Genomic DNA, 15,633 nt, shown 5'->3' on the forward strand with positions numbered 1-15,633 from the left:
AAAGGAGTAGGCCCTGTGCGTAGCAGGGAAAGGCAGCTGGGAGGAAGGGGGGGTCCCTGCCTTTGCTGGGAACTGGTAGAGGTGGAGGATGTATGCCTGAGGGTATGGGGTCCACAGTGGGCCTGGGGGCTACAGAGAGTGGGGAAAGCGTGGCCACTCCACAGACCTGGGTCAGTGGGCTCTTGAGGAATGTCTGCACAATTAGTGGAGAACGACCGCTCTCCTCGCCCACATGGCCTTCATCCCCACTACAGCTGCAAATACCCATGAAGCTAGGGGTGGGGTCAGGGAGCTCACACCCACCTGGGAGGCTGCCCGTGAGGAGGGCAAAGAGGGCAGGCTCTGATCCCACCGCAGTCCATTGAGAAATGCCTTCCTGGCCCTACGTTGGTGTCCGACAGGGTCACAGGGATGAGAAGACCAACTGGGTCTCTGCCTTTAACAAGGAAACAGACACAATAGAGTGTGATCAGGCTGGGACACTGGACACCCGGAGCTGTGTGAGTCAGAGGACGGGACCTCATCCACATTCGGAGCCAGTGGGTGTGGCATCCAGGAAGGCTTACTGGAGGTACTTGAGCCGACTTAGCCAAGTAAGAAGGAGAGAAAGGGTGTCCAGACCAAAGGAACAACGCAGGGAAAGGTGCGGAGGGGAACACATCACAGACCACTGAGGGAGAAATTAATTAGCGGGTCCGGGAGAGCATGGAGTAGTGGGTGACTGCAGAGAACCAGGCAGGGGCGATGAATGGCAGGCTGGGGGATCTGGGCTTCACCCCGAGGGCTGGGGCGCCGCGATGACTTTCAATCAGGGGACTAGCTAGTTCTTTCAGAGCTCGGCTGTTCCCCAGCTGGCCCGACTCAGGTCTTAGGCCCAGGCCCCACTTCCTGAAGACAAGCTGCGTGGGGTGAATGCAGCCAGAGATGTCAGGGGTCCAAGGTGGGTGAGGATGAGGATGTCAAGCCTTAGATAATCAGAGTCAGTCAGACCCTTAAGCATCCCACCAGTCCTTTGTTTTCTGAGGACACCGCAGCCCAGAAATGGACAGCCATTTGCCCAAGGTGGCACAGCACAGGGGACTTGGCTCCCGCCTGCTGCTTCCCACCAGGTGCGCAGTCGTCCTTGATGTGCGCTGCTGGTGACCTCAGGGGGAGGGGTCTGGGGAGGTGCTGCGTGTGGACCAGGAGGACTGGGAAGGGGAGCCAGCCAGCCTCCAAGACTCACAGTTGCCTCCCAGGCTCCTGGGCATCCCTGCCTCCACTTTGCCGGCCTCAGCGGTCCTGAGTACAGAGCTCGGGAGGCCGCAGAGCCTCTTGCATGGGGGTCCTGTCCCTCTGTGTAGCACCCTTCGGTCTGGAAAGGGATGGGGGTGGAGATCCATCTCTGACTCGACACACATCTGGGGATCAGTCTCCAGGTTCTGTCTCCATTTCCACGTGCTCCCCACTCTGAGAGACCTGCGGCTTTCTGCTGGGCCCTCACCACCCCCCAAGTCAGTCGCTGATCCACCTGCTGTGTGGGGAAGACTCCCACGAATGACTTCCCTCCAGGAATACCGTTTCTTCTCCTGGAAAGCACTAATCATCTCCATCATCCCCCTCCAGGATGCTCTCATCCTCAATCCCTGGGTCTTTCTCTCTCTCCCCTGGCCTGTGTCCTCACCTCCTCCTTTCTCTTTCTTCTCCATCTTGCCTTGTCTGTTCCTCATTTCCTCTCCATTCCCTAACGTCTCTCCCAGGAGCAGGACTGCGAAGAGGGGCCACAATCCGGGTGCTTCCATCCTCCGTGCCCCCCAGACCCCATGCGCCCTTAGGCCATTGCTGGCAGAAAGCACTGCTCGGGGCCAGCAGGATCCTAGGGAAGCTCTGTGATGGTTATCAAGCCCGCACCCCCACTTGTCCCTGGGCCAGTTGAAAGACAGGGAACACCTGCGGCTCTGCTTGAGGCCCGGCCCCTGAACCACGGGCTCCTCGCTGGCTCCTCGCAGTCTGGGTGTGCCTCACAGGCCCCTTTGCATGTTGACGGGCAGGTTGGCCTTCCTGATTCTCCAGTTCCCTATCCTATCCCCAACTGGGGACCCAATCGAGGGAGGGGTCCTCGATTCAGACAAAATGCCAGGCAGTCACAAGAGAGCATCAGAAATGCTGTTTATTTCTCGGCCGCCCCGGGCTGGCTAGCCTCTGTGGAGGGGCAGGCTACAGATGCATACTTGGAGAGAAAGGCAGGACAGGTGTCCGGGGTGGAGGGGCACAGAGCGGGAGAAGTTGAAGGCCGTCCTGGATCCTCCAGTCCTGTCTGAGATGAGGGCACAGATTCCCGAGCCCCCAAACCATCAGAGAATGCCAAGAGGCAGCAGGAGCTTAAGCAGGTCACCAAGAGCCCAGAGCCATGCCAGCCACTGCCCCTAGACCCTAGTCCTCTCTCCTACGCCCTGTCTGCTTTGGGCCACCTCCCCGCCAAGCCCCCAGCCCCAGCCCCGGGGCCCCAGCCTTTGCCAGCTCGTGGGTCCCAGCGCCCGGAATTCCATCAGTGAGGCTTCACCCGGTCGGTCAGGCATAGCCCTGCTGGCAGGCCGCCCCGCTCGGGGAGCATGGGCAGTGTGGTTAGCAGCAAACAGCACCGTAGACGGTGAGTACGGAATCAAATTCGGTTCTAGTCACTAGCTTTGAGCAAGTTTAGAAGTTGGGGGTGGTGAGCGTTCCAGGAGAGACGAGAAGGGAGGTAGGAAGACGTGGAGGCCCCCACGCAGGCCTTGGGAGTTGCCATCCTCAGGCCCCTCGACACAGTGTCGGGGTGGGCGGGGGCGGGAATCAGGGAGGCCCTGGGGTTGCTCCAGCCGGCCCAGGGCAGGGCGGGTGGGGGGAGGCTAGAAGGAAGTGAGGAGGAAGAGGAGGAGGCTCTGGCCTAGGAGGAGCAGGCCCAGGGGCTGCTGCCCAGGGACCCCTTCTCCTGCTGCTGCAGCCTCAGGCACCCTGGCGCGGCTGAGGTAGATGATGACAACGTTGTCCTCTGGGCCTGAGGGCTGCACCTCGTTGTCAACCGTGTAGCAGCCCTTCCCCTCGGCTGCTTTGCCATGGAACCTGCGCCCCAGCACATCCTCGCCACCCTCGCCCGGTGTGGCCAGGGCCACGTTCACTGAGCTCTCCGCGCTGCCCAGCTCGTTGGTGGCCAGGCAGCTGTAGGTGCCCTCCTCCGGCTTGCCAAAGTCAGGGATGAGCAGGCTGCCGTTGGCAAAGGCCTGGAAGCGCGGCCGGCTGCTGGCCGCGGGGGCGCCGGGCAGGGCGCGCCCATCGGCACCCACGTTGGGGCTGGCGATCTCCACGGTGCCGCCGGGCGTCTGGATGTGCCAGTGGAGCTGGGGTGCCGGCTGCCCATCCACGTCGCAGTGCAGGGCCAACACGAAGCCAGGCCGCAGCTCAGCCCCGTCCTGGCTGGGCTGGTAGGTGAGCTGCACCGAGGGCGCCGAGCAGGGCAGCGGCAGCAGGCGGCTCAGCGGTGTGCCCTTGAGGACGTGGGGCGAGGTGCAAGTGATGTTGTCCTGCTCCGGGATGGACACAGCCGCGGTCAGGGCCCAGGTCTTGAACCACACGATGCCACAGGTGCAGTCGAAGGGGTTGTCGTTGATCTGCAGGTGGGACAGCGCGGTGAGCGGCGTGAAGATGCCCTCAGCCAGCGTGTGCAGGCGGTTGTGGTTGAGCTGCAGGGAGCGCAGGGCACGCAGGCTGCGGAAGGCATCCCGGGGGATGAAGGTCAGCTCGTTGCTGTCCATCTTGAGCAACTGGAGGGCACTGAGGTTGTGCAGGTCGCTCCAGGCGAAGTCAGAGAGGAGGTTGTGGCTGAGGTCCAGGCTCTTGAGGTGGCCCAGAGGGGCCAGGGCGCCGGCGGCCACCGCGCGGATCTCGTTGTGTGCCAGCCACAGCGACTGCAGCAGGGGCACCTCTCTGAAGGCCCCCTCTGGCAGGCTCGGCAGCCTGTTGGCTGACAGGCTCAGCGTGGTCACATTGGCCGGGAAGCCTGGTGGCACAGCCTCCAGGTCACGGTAGGCGCAGTCCGCGATCTGGAAGCCGTACTTCTCTCCACAGTCGCAGGGCTCGGGGCAGGCCCGCGCCAGGCCCAGGAGGAGCGCCCAGCACAGCAGCCTCAGCTCCGGCATCCTACCTCCTGCAGAGAAGGACATGCCGCCAAGGTGACCCGAAGGACCCGTGCAAGGCGCTCGGCCCTCTCGGGACCCCAGTCAGCCAGAGCTCTTCCCCATCGGAAGGCCCTGCCCCCCAGAAATCCAGCTAAGCCCCAACACCACCTAGCCCACAGGCCATTCTACAGAAGGGGACACCGAGACCCAGAGAAGGGCCAGGACTTGCCCGAGGTCATGCAGCCAGGAGAGGCGAGCGAAGACGGACCCCAGCTCCTCCTCCAAGCAGAGAGCTCTCCCTGCCTCGCCCGCTCCCCAGCTCTGAGCTGACTTTATGACTTGAAATCCGCTCTCAGCGGCCCCCTCCCCCAGCACTCTGGGAACCTCCCTCCTGCCCTCCCACATCCTGGCCACGGCGCCTCCCACCAGAGCCCCCCATAGGTATGCTTTGCCCTGGCCCAGACAAGGCCCCTTGTGCAGTGCATGCCGCCCCCATCCACCCCGTCCGCCCCATCCCGTCCTACAGGCTCTGACCACAGCAGACACCAAACCCTTTCTACGGAGTCAGACCCGTGGCCTGTTCTGTTCAAGCTGCACGGGCAGCTGCCTAAATAAACCCCCGCCAGGACCTCTCCACTGGCTTGGGCGAGGCCAGTGGCTCAGCCCAAACGCTGTTGGGGTTTCCGGGGATGCGGTTGCTGGCGGGGCAGATGCCCCGTGCACAGATCCAAACAAGGGATCATCCCCAGCACCCCGACCCAACGGGGAAGCACCGGGCCGTCCAGCTCCAGGGCCCAGCAGGCCTCCCGCCTTCCAGCTGGCTTACCTTCAAACTAGTCTTTCCTAGCCAAGTGGACGACTGTCTTCTACGGTGGAACCAAAGAGCAACAAAGGACCGAGTTGGCCCCGGGGAGGCCGCAGGGCCACGGGTGCCCGAGGGAGGACAGGAGGCCGCGGCAGGGGCAGGGGCCCCCAACCGTGCCCGCCCTTCCCCAGACAGGGTGCCTGGGGCCTCGCCGCCGAGAGGAGGCTGCAGGAAGGGAGCCCAGGCGGCCCGGACACTCCCTCCTTCTAGCAAAACAACTGCTGCTCTGCAGCAGCGAGGACCCGTGTTTCATAAGTGACACCAGAAACTTGAGAGGGAAAAGATGCCAATTTTTTTTTTCTTTTTTTTCCCTCTCTCTCACTCACTTTTAGCAGCTTCAACTTCCTTAAAGACACAGCACTAGCTGGACAGGACCCAGGAGAAGATGGGGCTAGAAGACTTTTTACGGAGCGAAGCATAAGAATGAATCTCCTGGAAGGCGGGACACTCTGAACCCCACTTCGAATAAGAGAATGCACGGGGTTGCAGGGCGGGGAGTGTCTCGGCCAGGCTGGGGCCGGAGAAGTGCTTGTGTAGGCACACGTGTGTGACATTTCTGTGTGGGGGTGAGTTTGTATGTTTGTGCGGAACGGAGGCGTGAGACCATGTGTGTGAATCTGTGTGTTTGGGAAACGTTTGAACGTGTGTTTGCGTAGGCGTGAGACTGTGCCTTTGTGCGCCGTCTCTGCGTTTGTCCCGGTGTGTGCGAGTCTGTGTGTGGATGGGGGGTGTGTCTGCGTGTAGAAGTGTGGGTCTTTGTGTCCACGTGTCTGTGTGGGTGATGGTGTGTCTCAATGAGAAGCTGAGAAGGCCAAAGTGTGTGAAAAACCTGCCAGGCTCCCACACCTCAGTAAGAAGCCAAAATGTTAGTCCCATTTTTGTAAGAAAACAGCTTCCTTGTCTGTGTCAGGCCTGCCTGCTGGCTCCAAGGAGAGGCGGCTGTAGACACAGGTTGTCCAGGGAGTCCCCGGGTGCCCAGGGGCCAAACTGGGCTCCCCGCTGTGCCGGGAGGGGCAGGGTCGGGGAAGCAGGCAGAGGGGTGACGAGGCTCCGAACCCTGTGGCCCAAAACTCAGGACAGGGACGGGTCAGCCTCCAGTTTCCCCGGCCAGGAATCTGAGATACCCAGGCTCACAGAGACAGTTTGTTACCCAGGATGGCCCACCTGAGAGGCCGGGGTGAGGTTGAGGGTCTCTCTCCTTCCAGAATATTCTCTCTGTGTCCTCCCACAGTGCTTGAAATGCCACCGCTGGTGCTGGATGTCTGTGGAGGCGGCTCTGCTCTCTGGGCTCCACTGTCCCAACGCTAGCTGTGTGTGGAAGGGACATATGTCTCCAGGGTGAGGGCATCTGACCTCTTCCTCCAAACAGGAGGGCCCAGAGGAGTGGGAACGGGGAGGAGAAGGCGGCCCAGAACAAGAGAGCTGCAAGAGAAGCCAGACGGTGGGAGAGCCCCCGAAAAGCACTTTGTAGACTGGATCCTTTTACCCTCCACACCTTAAGCCTGCTCACGTCCCCTCAGCCCCCTCGCCCCCCAACCTTCCTTTCCCTTCCATCTGTATACCGGACTGAATCCTGCTCAGGACTCAACTTACCGTCCTGGGAGGGCCAAAGACAGTGTCCACCCACCCTCATTCCCATCACCAAGTGAGGCTGCAGAAGTCCGGGCAAGGACAGTATACCCCCTGAAAAACCCCGCAGTCTGATCCTGAGAAGGTTCTGGCAGTCTGAGTTCCGTCCCACTGCGGGTGAAGCCTTGTCTGGCATCGTCGTTGTTGTGCTGGGCAAGTGGGGAGAAAGCCCTGAGCTCGGTGGCTCCACTAGAGGCTGGAAGCACGCACACCCAGAGTCCATCATGCTGCAAAGGAGAACTCGGCAACCTCAATACCAGTCACGGAGGGTTTCCTGGTGAAAGGGGCTTCCCTGTGCTTCTGTGCAGCCCCTACACCACCTGGCTCATGCGAGGGCCGTGCCACCTCCACGGTCTCCACCCGGCCCAGAGTGTGAAGATCCTCCACAGCCCACAGACCCCCTGCTGTGGCGGGCACCTGCCAGCATTTCAGGCTTCCGTCAAACATCTCATCAGAGCAGCGCCTTCTGAGCCCGCCAAAACTAAAGCAGGCTCCCCCATTAATTGTCCTCATGGGCCTCCCTGGTTTTCCTTTTCTTTCTTTTTTCTTTTTTTTTTTTCTCCCTAGTTTTTCTTGAGAGAGGGAGGCTTGTTTTTAGTTTTATTTATTTATCTTTTTAATACTTATCACCATTTCATTTCCCCACTCTCCTTGAGCTTGGTAAATCTCTCAGTATGAGTAAACACATGCGGTCCTCTATCAGCTTTGCCTTGGAGGATCCTCCCTGAGGCCTCTGACCTCTCCTACCCAGTGCACCTGAAGGGTGGCCGGGCTGCAGGCACAGCGGGTGGCCCACCTCCATTGCTCGGGGGTCCGGGGGGTCCGTTACTCAGCTCTCGGGGCCTGGACCTCTTGCTTCCTGATCCCATGCTCACTTTGGCAGAACCCACCCTCCAACGCCTTGCAGAAAAGGTGCATGGGAGGGGTGTTGGGAGAGCCGCCTGTCTGGAGACTCTGGTGCCGCCCCTCCCCCCACCCAGTGATAGTTGGGCTGGGGATAGAACTCCAGCTGGAGCTCTGCACCCCAGAACTTTACTGGACGCCCTCCCTTCAAAGCCGATGCTTTGCTGGTGCTTACAGGGATGGTGTGGGGGCTGCACCGCTGCTGGGGCGTCGATTCTGTGCGGGCCACCTGGGCTTTGTCTTTCTGGCAGCCCATAGGACCCGCTGTATCTCCGGCTTCTGATAATCCACCAAGCTGTTCTCCAGCTCCGGGAAAGCCTGTGGTTTCCTGACCTCCCCTGTCTCTGTTCTCTCTGGAACCCCAGTTAGCCAGGTGTCATGCTTCCTGGAGGGACCCCTCACTTCCTCATCTCTCCCCTCCTTCGTCACCTCTGTGTATCTTCCTGTCGCTATTTCAGGGAGGTCTCCCCTGTGTCACCATTCCACCCTTCTCATAGAGTGGTACATAAATTTTTAATTTCAGAGATTCCTTTTTATTTGCTGAATGTTCTCTTTAAAGCATGCTGTACCCTGTTCTTGTTTCAGGGATACTATATTTTATTTCTGCGAAGATAGTAATAGCTCTCTCTCTCTTTTTTTTTCTGTTCAGGCTTCCTTCTGTCTGCACTGCCTGTTTCCTTGTTGGCTGGCTGGTTTGGGACTCTGTCTCTCCTGTGAGAGCTCTCCTCAGTTAATTCACTTGGCAGAAATGTTTTCACACATGTTTAATGTGAGAGCCCTCCACCAGAGAGAAAGCCTGTTGAAGGCAGACGTCTTATCCTCCCGGTTGCTGGTAATCCCGGGCACAGAGATGTTTAATAACTATTTCTTGACTTGATGAATGGGTGAATGGGGTGGCCATCAAATGCCAGAAATGATACTGTAGAGGTCACTTTCTCTACCTCCTCATCTTAGGGAGAGGCACTCAGGGTCCAGCCTGGGACAGGGCTGTGCCTGGGGTCACTCGGTGCCTTAGGACAGGACATTTTAAGAATATTTCACACAACGTGGGAGAGCCACACTCTTGGGTGGTTGAGTATGTCAGCAGCCTTCCTGAAGGAGGGGAGCCCTTGAACCCCCATTCCCCATCATGGCCATTCCCCATCATGAAGGCCTGATGACAGCTGAACACTAGTCTGCCCTCAGCACCTCACTGTGGAACGGCCAGGGGGTGCTAAAGGCAGAAAAAGTAACAGGGAGCTGCCTACCCAGGCAGAACTGGGTCCACACACATTGGGCACTGACAGCTCTTGCCCACTGTCCAGGGTGTAGCCATGCCCCACCTCCACCAGGAAGGACAATAGCACAAGGGCCACCATGGCCAAGTGGGCCTTAGCCAAACCCATCTGACCCTCCAAGGTGCTTCACAGTGGGTCACACAAGAGCACCCCTGTAGACCTGAGTGGTGGTGGTGCAGCTCCCAGTTGTTCATACACCTTCAAGGATGGGGGCTTATTATGTACTAGGGAGCCCCTTGCATCTCCCCGTGGCTGTCAGAGGCTTAAAGTTCTTCCTGAAAACCCCATCCCATAGGAGATAACATGATTGACTAGGCAGGAGACAAGCCTGAGGTTGGCTCCCCTACCTCCTCCTGTGCTACCATCTCCCCTGTCCCGGCCTCCTCTGAGCTGGCCTCAGGGCCCCCAGGCCTGGAGAGCCCTTCTCAGACCCTGCCATCCCTCCACCCCCCTGGGTCCTCAGCAGCCCCTCAGCCGTGGAAGGCAGAACTGGGGGGCACAGGTTTGGGAGTCCTTCCTTCCCACCCCAGCCCTGGCTCTTGCAGACCTCACTAGTTATCAGAGAGTGACCAGCTGTCCCAGTTTGCCTAGGATTGAGGCGTGTTCTGCGATGACAGACTCTTGGCACTAAAATCCTGACAGTCCCTGGCGTGACTGGTCACCGAGTGGGGCGGTTCTCACTTGTTCCCACAGGGATTTTCTCTCCTGTGCCCCATTGTGCACCCCATGCCCTCGGCAGAGGCCAGCCCCTCCTCCTCCCATTCCTCTGCCCCCTCCCAGGGCGCTGCTGCCTCTGCTGTGAGCCCGCAACCCCTCACCCCCAGGAAGCCTCGCTCCCGCTTACCAGGGGCTGCTGGCCAGGCCACTCCAGCTTTTCCTGGAAAGTTAAAACAGATCCCAAAGAGACAGAGAAAAACAGAGGGAGAAGGACAGAGCCCCGCAGACAGAGGCCTGGAGACACTGAGACGCAGAGACGAGGGCGAGAAAGCAGAGGTGCGGGCACGGCTAGGGCTGGACCTGAGGCAGGGAGAGGGTGCGAGATGCAGACGGGGGTTGGGGAGAGAGGGTGCAGCGGGCCTGGAGCCGGCTCCGGGCCGGAGGGGCCAGTGGGTGTCCGCTGCGCTGGGGGCTGGGGTCAGCACGCTGCCCGGCAGGGCCGTGTCCACCCCAGTGACCCCCCGCCACCCTGCTTAGGTGGCCGGAAGCTCAGCAGCTCCAGGCAGAAGGGGTTCCAGCTCCCCGGAGCTCTCCTGGGAGGGAGAGGCCTGCGCCCTTGACTAGCCAAGGCCGTTGGGGGAAGTCTGCGTGGGCTGTGGGTGCATGTGCATGCATGTGCTTGCGGAGGGCATCGAGGTCTGCCCACACCACCAGCTCACAGGATTCGAGAAAGTCCCTTCCTTTTCTGGGCCTTGGTTTCTCTGTCCTGTGTGGGAGTTGGATGAGAAGATCTAATGTCCTAGAGCCCTGATATGTTTATTTTTTTAAGATTTTATTTATTTATTCATGAGAGACACAGAGAGAGGCAGAGACACAGGCAGAGGGAGAAGCAGGCTCCATGCGGGGAGCCCGACGGGGAACTCGATCCCGGGACCCCAGGATCATACCCTGGGCCAAAGGCGGATGCTCAACCCTTGAGCCGCCCAGGCGACCCGAGCCCTGATATTCTAATGAATGATGAGTCTGCGCGTGCGCGTGTGTGTGTGAGTGTGTGTGTGTGTGTGTGTGTGTGAGTGTGTGTGTGTTCACATGCAATCAATCCTACTCATGCACATGAGAGCCTTGCCGGGTTTGCGTATGTGATGGTGAGTGTGGCTCACGTGTGGGTCCAGGGGTGGAGAGTGCATGAGCTCACGAGTGCACCTGATGGGACCTTCTCCCCTGCATCCTCTGCCACCCAGAGGCCCAGCCCGGGCAGAGGCGGCCTGGCCCCAAGCTGACCCCCAGCAGATGCCTCACTCCCACCCATTCCCTTTCCCGCTCTCCCCTTTCCTCTCTGCACACCCCTCCCTGTCACACAGATGTGAGGCTCACAGTCCCCCCCACCTTGGAAACCTGGATGTGCCTCAGTGGTCTGCCCCTGGCTCCGTCTCCAGCCTCATCGCTGCCCAGCTCCCAGTATCCGGCCCACCCTTCAGCTGCTCCCTCCTTGGGGTCATCCCTGTTGCTCTTCTCTCGAACTAGACTCTGTCCCTATGTATTCGAAGAGTTCCCTCTCTCTTGTCTTTGGAGCCTTTGTTCAAATGCCAGCTTCCTGGAAGGGCCTTCCTGGACCAGCTTATTAAAAAAAAAAAAAAAAAAAAGGCCTGGTCAGTCTCGGTCTCCCTCTCCCAAAGAAAGATCTACCGCGGACATATCTGGGAGCGTTTGTCGTCCATCCTCCCAATCTGAGAGTGAGCTCCATGTGGGTGGGCACTTGGTTCTGAGTAAGTGCTCAATAAATTGCTGTTGAAAGGATGGATGAAGAATGGCCTTGGTGCATCCAGCAGGAAGCCTCTGCCCCTGGCCTGTCCGCCTCCTGCTGGGGGAACCGCCACCTCCTCCCTTCTATGTGGCCCTGACCTCCCTCTCCCTGGCCCCTCTCCAGCCAGTATTTCTGGTCCTCCTCCTGGCACCATCCTTGCTGCCCTCTCCTGACCTTCCCCTAGTCTGTGGAGCTGTTTTTAGCAGCAGCACTAACTGGGGCATATTTCATGAGAATTATTTTTGTTCTTCCCCAGGCCGATCCCACAATTTCCAGGAATCCAGACCTTGGCCATAGCCCAGGGCACAGAGCAGATTCCAGTTTTCCACCCCCGCCCCTCCCAAAGGCTGGGGGTAGGATGGGGTGCGGCATGAATGAGAGTGTTTGAATTGAGGTTCTATGACACTTGGACAGAGTTACAGGGTCCGGATTCCAGGCCCTACGTTAACTGTGGGGCGCTGGGCCTGAGCCGAGGACCATCTGGTAGCCTGAAAGACCAGGACTGGATGTGGGTGCAGGTGTGGGGGGTGAGGGAGGGGGTGGTGTAACCCAGCAGGTGAAGTGGGGCCTGGGGTGTGGAATGGGAGGGTGGCAGTGCCCCTGTGGCCCGTAGCGAAAGTGGAAGTGAAGCAGTGGGCAGAGGGCAAGAGAGCGATGCAGTGAGAGCCCAGAGGAGAAATGGGGAGACAGGGCGGGGGGCAGGGGGAAGGAGGCAGAGACTGAGCCATGAAGAGAACAGGAGTGGCAGAGACTGGGGACAGCGGGGAGCAAGGCTGAGCCTTTCACTGACAGCACAGGCATCTGGCACAGCGGTCACTGCTTCTCATCAACAGGCAGGCCGCAGCGAGGCTTCCCTGCCACACTGCTCCTCGCCACCAACCAGGAAGAGGCTGCAGACAGGGACCCTGGCTTTCCCAGCCCTGAGCGCCTTGACTAGGGGTTCAGGTGCGAGGCCCCCCTAGAGACAGAGGCATGGGAGGATCTCCAGCCGGGGCTGCTGACCGCAGGCAGGGTACCCAACCGGCCATGCTAACCTCAGCCCTCGGCCACTCTTGGGGGAGACAACAAGAGGAGACAGGCGGCCAGTCTGCCTGGGGAGGGGACATGGCTGCAGAGGCCTCTGGGAGAGCAGTCCGGGCCGGATAGAATGTTGCACAGCCAGTGAGGGTTATAGAAGCTCCTAGAAGAGAGGTGAGAGTCGGGGTCAGGAAGACTCTGGGGAAGGGTTGGGAACTTGAATAACTTTCAAAACAAAGTAAAGAATGCAAATGTTAACACAGGAAATCAGACTCCCCTCTCTCCTTTCCCCCAATCCATTCCCCAGAGTCAGCAGTTTGGTTTCTGTTTTTAGTTCCGCTGTGGCCGCACATCAGGCCTTGCCCCTAACGTTTGCAGGGCCTGGGGTAAAGGACATTGGGAGGCACACATACCATATGTCTAAATATTTAAAAGTTATAAACCCTACAAACTGCAATGTGTTTTTTCTTCTGCCTTGACAAATGTCCCTCATAGCCATTTGAAAGCCAAACTCTTGGACTTCTCCGAGGCCCTCACCCGAGCTAGACGGGCAGCCCCTAGCCTCCAGCTCTCAACCTGCAGCTGTCCTATTTCTCTTCCCACCTCCAGCTCCATCATGCAGCATGCAGGGTGCTGTGCATACAGGCAGGTAGGCAGGTAGGTAGGTAGGCAGGTAGGTAGGTAGACACCTCAGTCTTCACAGTCAAGGTCTGTCCACGTCCCCAACCTCCCTCAAACTGACTTGGGCCTAGGGAAGCACATGCCTTGGTATAGTCCTCTCTGGGGAGGAGTGGTCAGGGTGATAGGCTTACAGAGGCCCTGGAAACACGCTCAGGCCATTTCATTTAGGCAGAGAATTCCAGGGTCTCAGATCCTCAAAGGCTGGTCCAGAAGCAGGATGTAAGCTCTAGGTAGAAAGATGCCTTGGGAAATTGCCAGGTTGCCAGATAAGAATCAGAACACCCAGTTGAATTTGAATTTCAGATAAAGAACAATAATTTTTTATATAAGCACGTCCCAAATATTACATGGGACATATTCATTCTAAGAACAAGTAAATAAACAGAAAGCCCTATTCCTTGTTTGTCTAAAATTCTACTAAATCTGGAAACTCTGGGCCAAAGGAGAGTCAGAGCAGAGCCTTCTAAAGCATGGGGTTCCGGGAGTGAAGTGATATTTACCCGCATAAGTCTAAATTACGTGCACAGACGACCATGTCTTAGTGTGGAAACTTTAGACAATATCTCCCTATTATGACTAATGACTCCCTATTATGGGTTGGATTGCATTCCTTTAAAAAAGTATGTAGAGGGGCTCCTGGGTGGTCCAGTCAGTTGAGTGTCCAACTCTTGGTTTTGGCTCAGGATGTGATCTCAGGGTCATGGGATCAAGCCCCACATTGGGCTCTGCGCTCAGTAAGGAATCTGCTTGAGATTGTCTCCCCTTCTCTCTTCCTGTCTCCACCTCCCACTTGTGCTCTCTCTCTCTCTTTCAAATCAATAAATCAATAAATCAATCTTTAAAAAACAAAAGGTATGTTGAGGTCCTAACCACTCCCCGCCCCAGTACCTCAGAATGTGATCTCATTTGGAAGCAGGACCTTTAAAGAGGAATCCGTTTCTGTTAAGTCACCGGGTTTTGGTACTTTATTATGACAAACCTAGGAAACTAACACATGCATCTACAAAATAAGCTTTAAGCTCACTTACGTGCTCCTGTTCTTCCCTCCCTTCCTCCTTCCGTTTTTTGCTAGTTAAAATATTCTTGGTTCCCCTATTGGTGACATTTGTGCTTTAAACAATGCCCCTTACTTCCTCCTCTGTAGAGTGGAGATGCTATTTAATGACTATGTATGAACATGAGAAATCTTCCACTCCCATCTTTCTTCTTCCCCCAACTCTTAGCCTCTCTGTAATAGCCTTACCTTTATATTTCAGAGGTGATAGTGTTTAAGCACTTTTGAAGTTGTTTCAACAGTTGCGTTTTGGCCATATATTGATTTTAAAAGTTAAAAAAAAGTGACAAACCAATATTACATTCTCATGCCTGTGTGAGTACTGAGCCCAGGAGTATGTACCTAAAGATTACATTTCCTGTCCTTTGATCTCATGTCATGATGCCCAAGCTACACAAAAGGTGACTAAGAACACATCAAAGTCAAATGTATTCAACTTTTTCATACTCCACCAGTTGCTCAAAGGCAAAGCGCATTTTGCTTGTATGCCATGTCTTTTTGTGCAGCTTTTGACTTTCCTGGAGTTTCTAATTGCTGTCTTTATTATTATTGTCAAAAGAATAATATGCCTTCACCAAATACTAAAAATGACCCAGCTTTGCACACATCTCCTTATACTGACATTGCCTCATATTTATGGCCCCAACTTTCCTTAATTACTTGCTATTGACGTATGACCATCTTCTGTTTATGTTTGCTTTTCAAGCAGCTGAAAGGCTTTCAAAACCCCAGAGCGTTCTCAGTTGCAGGACTCAGAATGAAGCTGGGCTTGCGAGGACATCTAATCAAAGAGCCTATTTGAAGCTTCAGGCTCTTCCCCAGTGCATGATCATAAATGTTCCTTCTAGAATACTATCAATGCTGGGGAACTTCTATTCCAAAGGGGCCCATTGCTTTGGAGAAGCTTTCAGGTCCCCTTCTTGGAAGATCTCCAACCATCATTTGTCTTTTCTGATGGACATCTGCTCTGGACATTCCTGGCTCAGTGGACATTCCTGGCTCAGTGGCTGGACATTCCTGGCTCAGTGGCTGCTCTGGACATTCCTGGCTCAGTGGCTGCCCTCAGGGAGCTCCTAATCAGGAAATCAGGACCACATTCTGTTTTGTTGATTTTTTTTTTAAAGATTTTATTTACTTATTCATGAGAGACACACAGAGAGAGGCAGAGACACAGGCAGAGGGAGAAGCAGGCTCCCTGTGGAGAGCCTCATGCAGAATCGATCCTAGCACCCTGGGATCATGACCTGAGCCAAAGGCAGAAGCTCAATCACTGAACCACCCAGGTGCCCCAGAGCCACATTCTATTGGCTTATCCTGACCGTCCTCCTTTGTGAGGCTCACACATGAGATGACCCGTATTGCCTACACTGGAGAATGAGAGTTCTTCTTCACTGGCTGGTCTCCCTATTCTTCCCATTGTACATTTGATCTTTTAGCTCATCTGTTTCCCAAGGAGGAAGGCTAGCCAGTGGGTAGGAAGGGGGTAGAAGGGTCTAGTGGGGAGCATCTTGACTGACCAAATTCTGGGGTATGGGAGCTATTACCGTGGATGAGGAGACCCTAAATGCCAGGGTGAGGGCACTTTTCTGAGAGGCAGCAGCAGCCATACTTAA

General features: G+C 56.7%; 1 protein-coding gene across 2 annotated transcripts; it reads right to left on the reverse strand.

Annotated features, from left to right (window-relative positions):
* Positions 1 to 2,135: 2,135 nt before the first annotated feature.
* ISLR (immunoglobulin superfamily containing leucine rich repeat) lies at positions 2,136 to 5,243 on the reverse strand. Of its 2 annotated transcripts, none has more exons than XM_041744405.1 (2): positions 4,960 to 5,243; positions 2,136 to 4,162 (listed from the first exon to the last, which is right to left on the reverse strand). In XM_041744405.1, exon 2 carries the CDS (start codon positions 4,152 to 4,154, stop codon positions 2,868 to 2,870), a length of 1,287 nt encoding a protein of 428 aa, XP_041600339.1. In that variant the 5' UTR covers positions 4,155 to 4,162; positions 4,960 to 5,243; the 3' UTR covers positions 2,136 to 2,867. The 2 variants fall into 2 exon arrangements, with proteins under 2 accessions (XP_041600339.1, XP_041600338.1); XM_041744404.1 differs by lacking the exon at positions 4,960 to 5,243 and adding an exon at positions 4,363 to 4,608.
* Positions 5,244 to 15,633: the final 10,390 nt, after the last annotated feature.

Source organism: Vulpes lagopus, chromosome 2 (genome assembly GCF_018345385.1).
Source record: "Vulpes lagopus strain Blue_001 chromosome 2, ASM1834538v1, whole genome shotgun sequence".
Taxonomy (NCBI): domain Eukaryota; kingdom Metazoa; phylum Chordata; class Mammalia; order Carnivora; family Canidae; genus Vulpes; species Vulpes lagopus.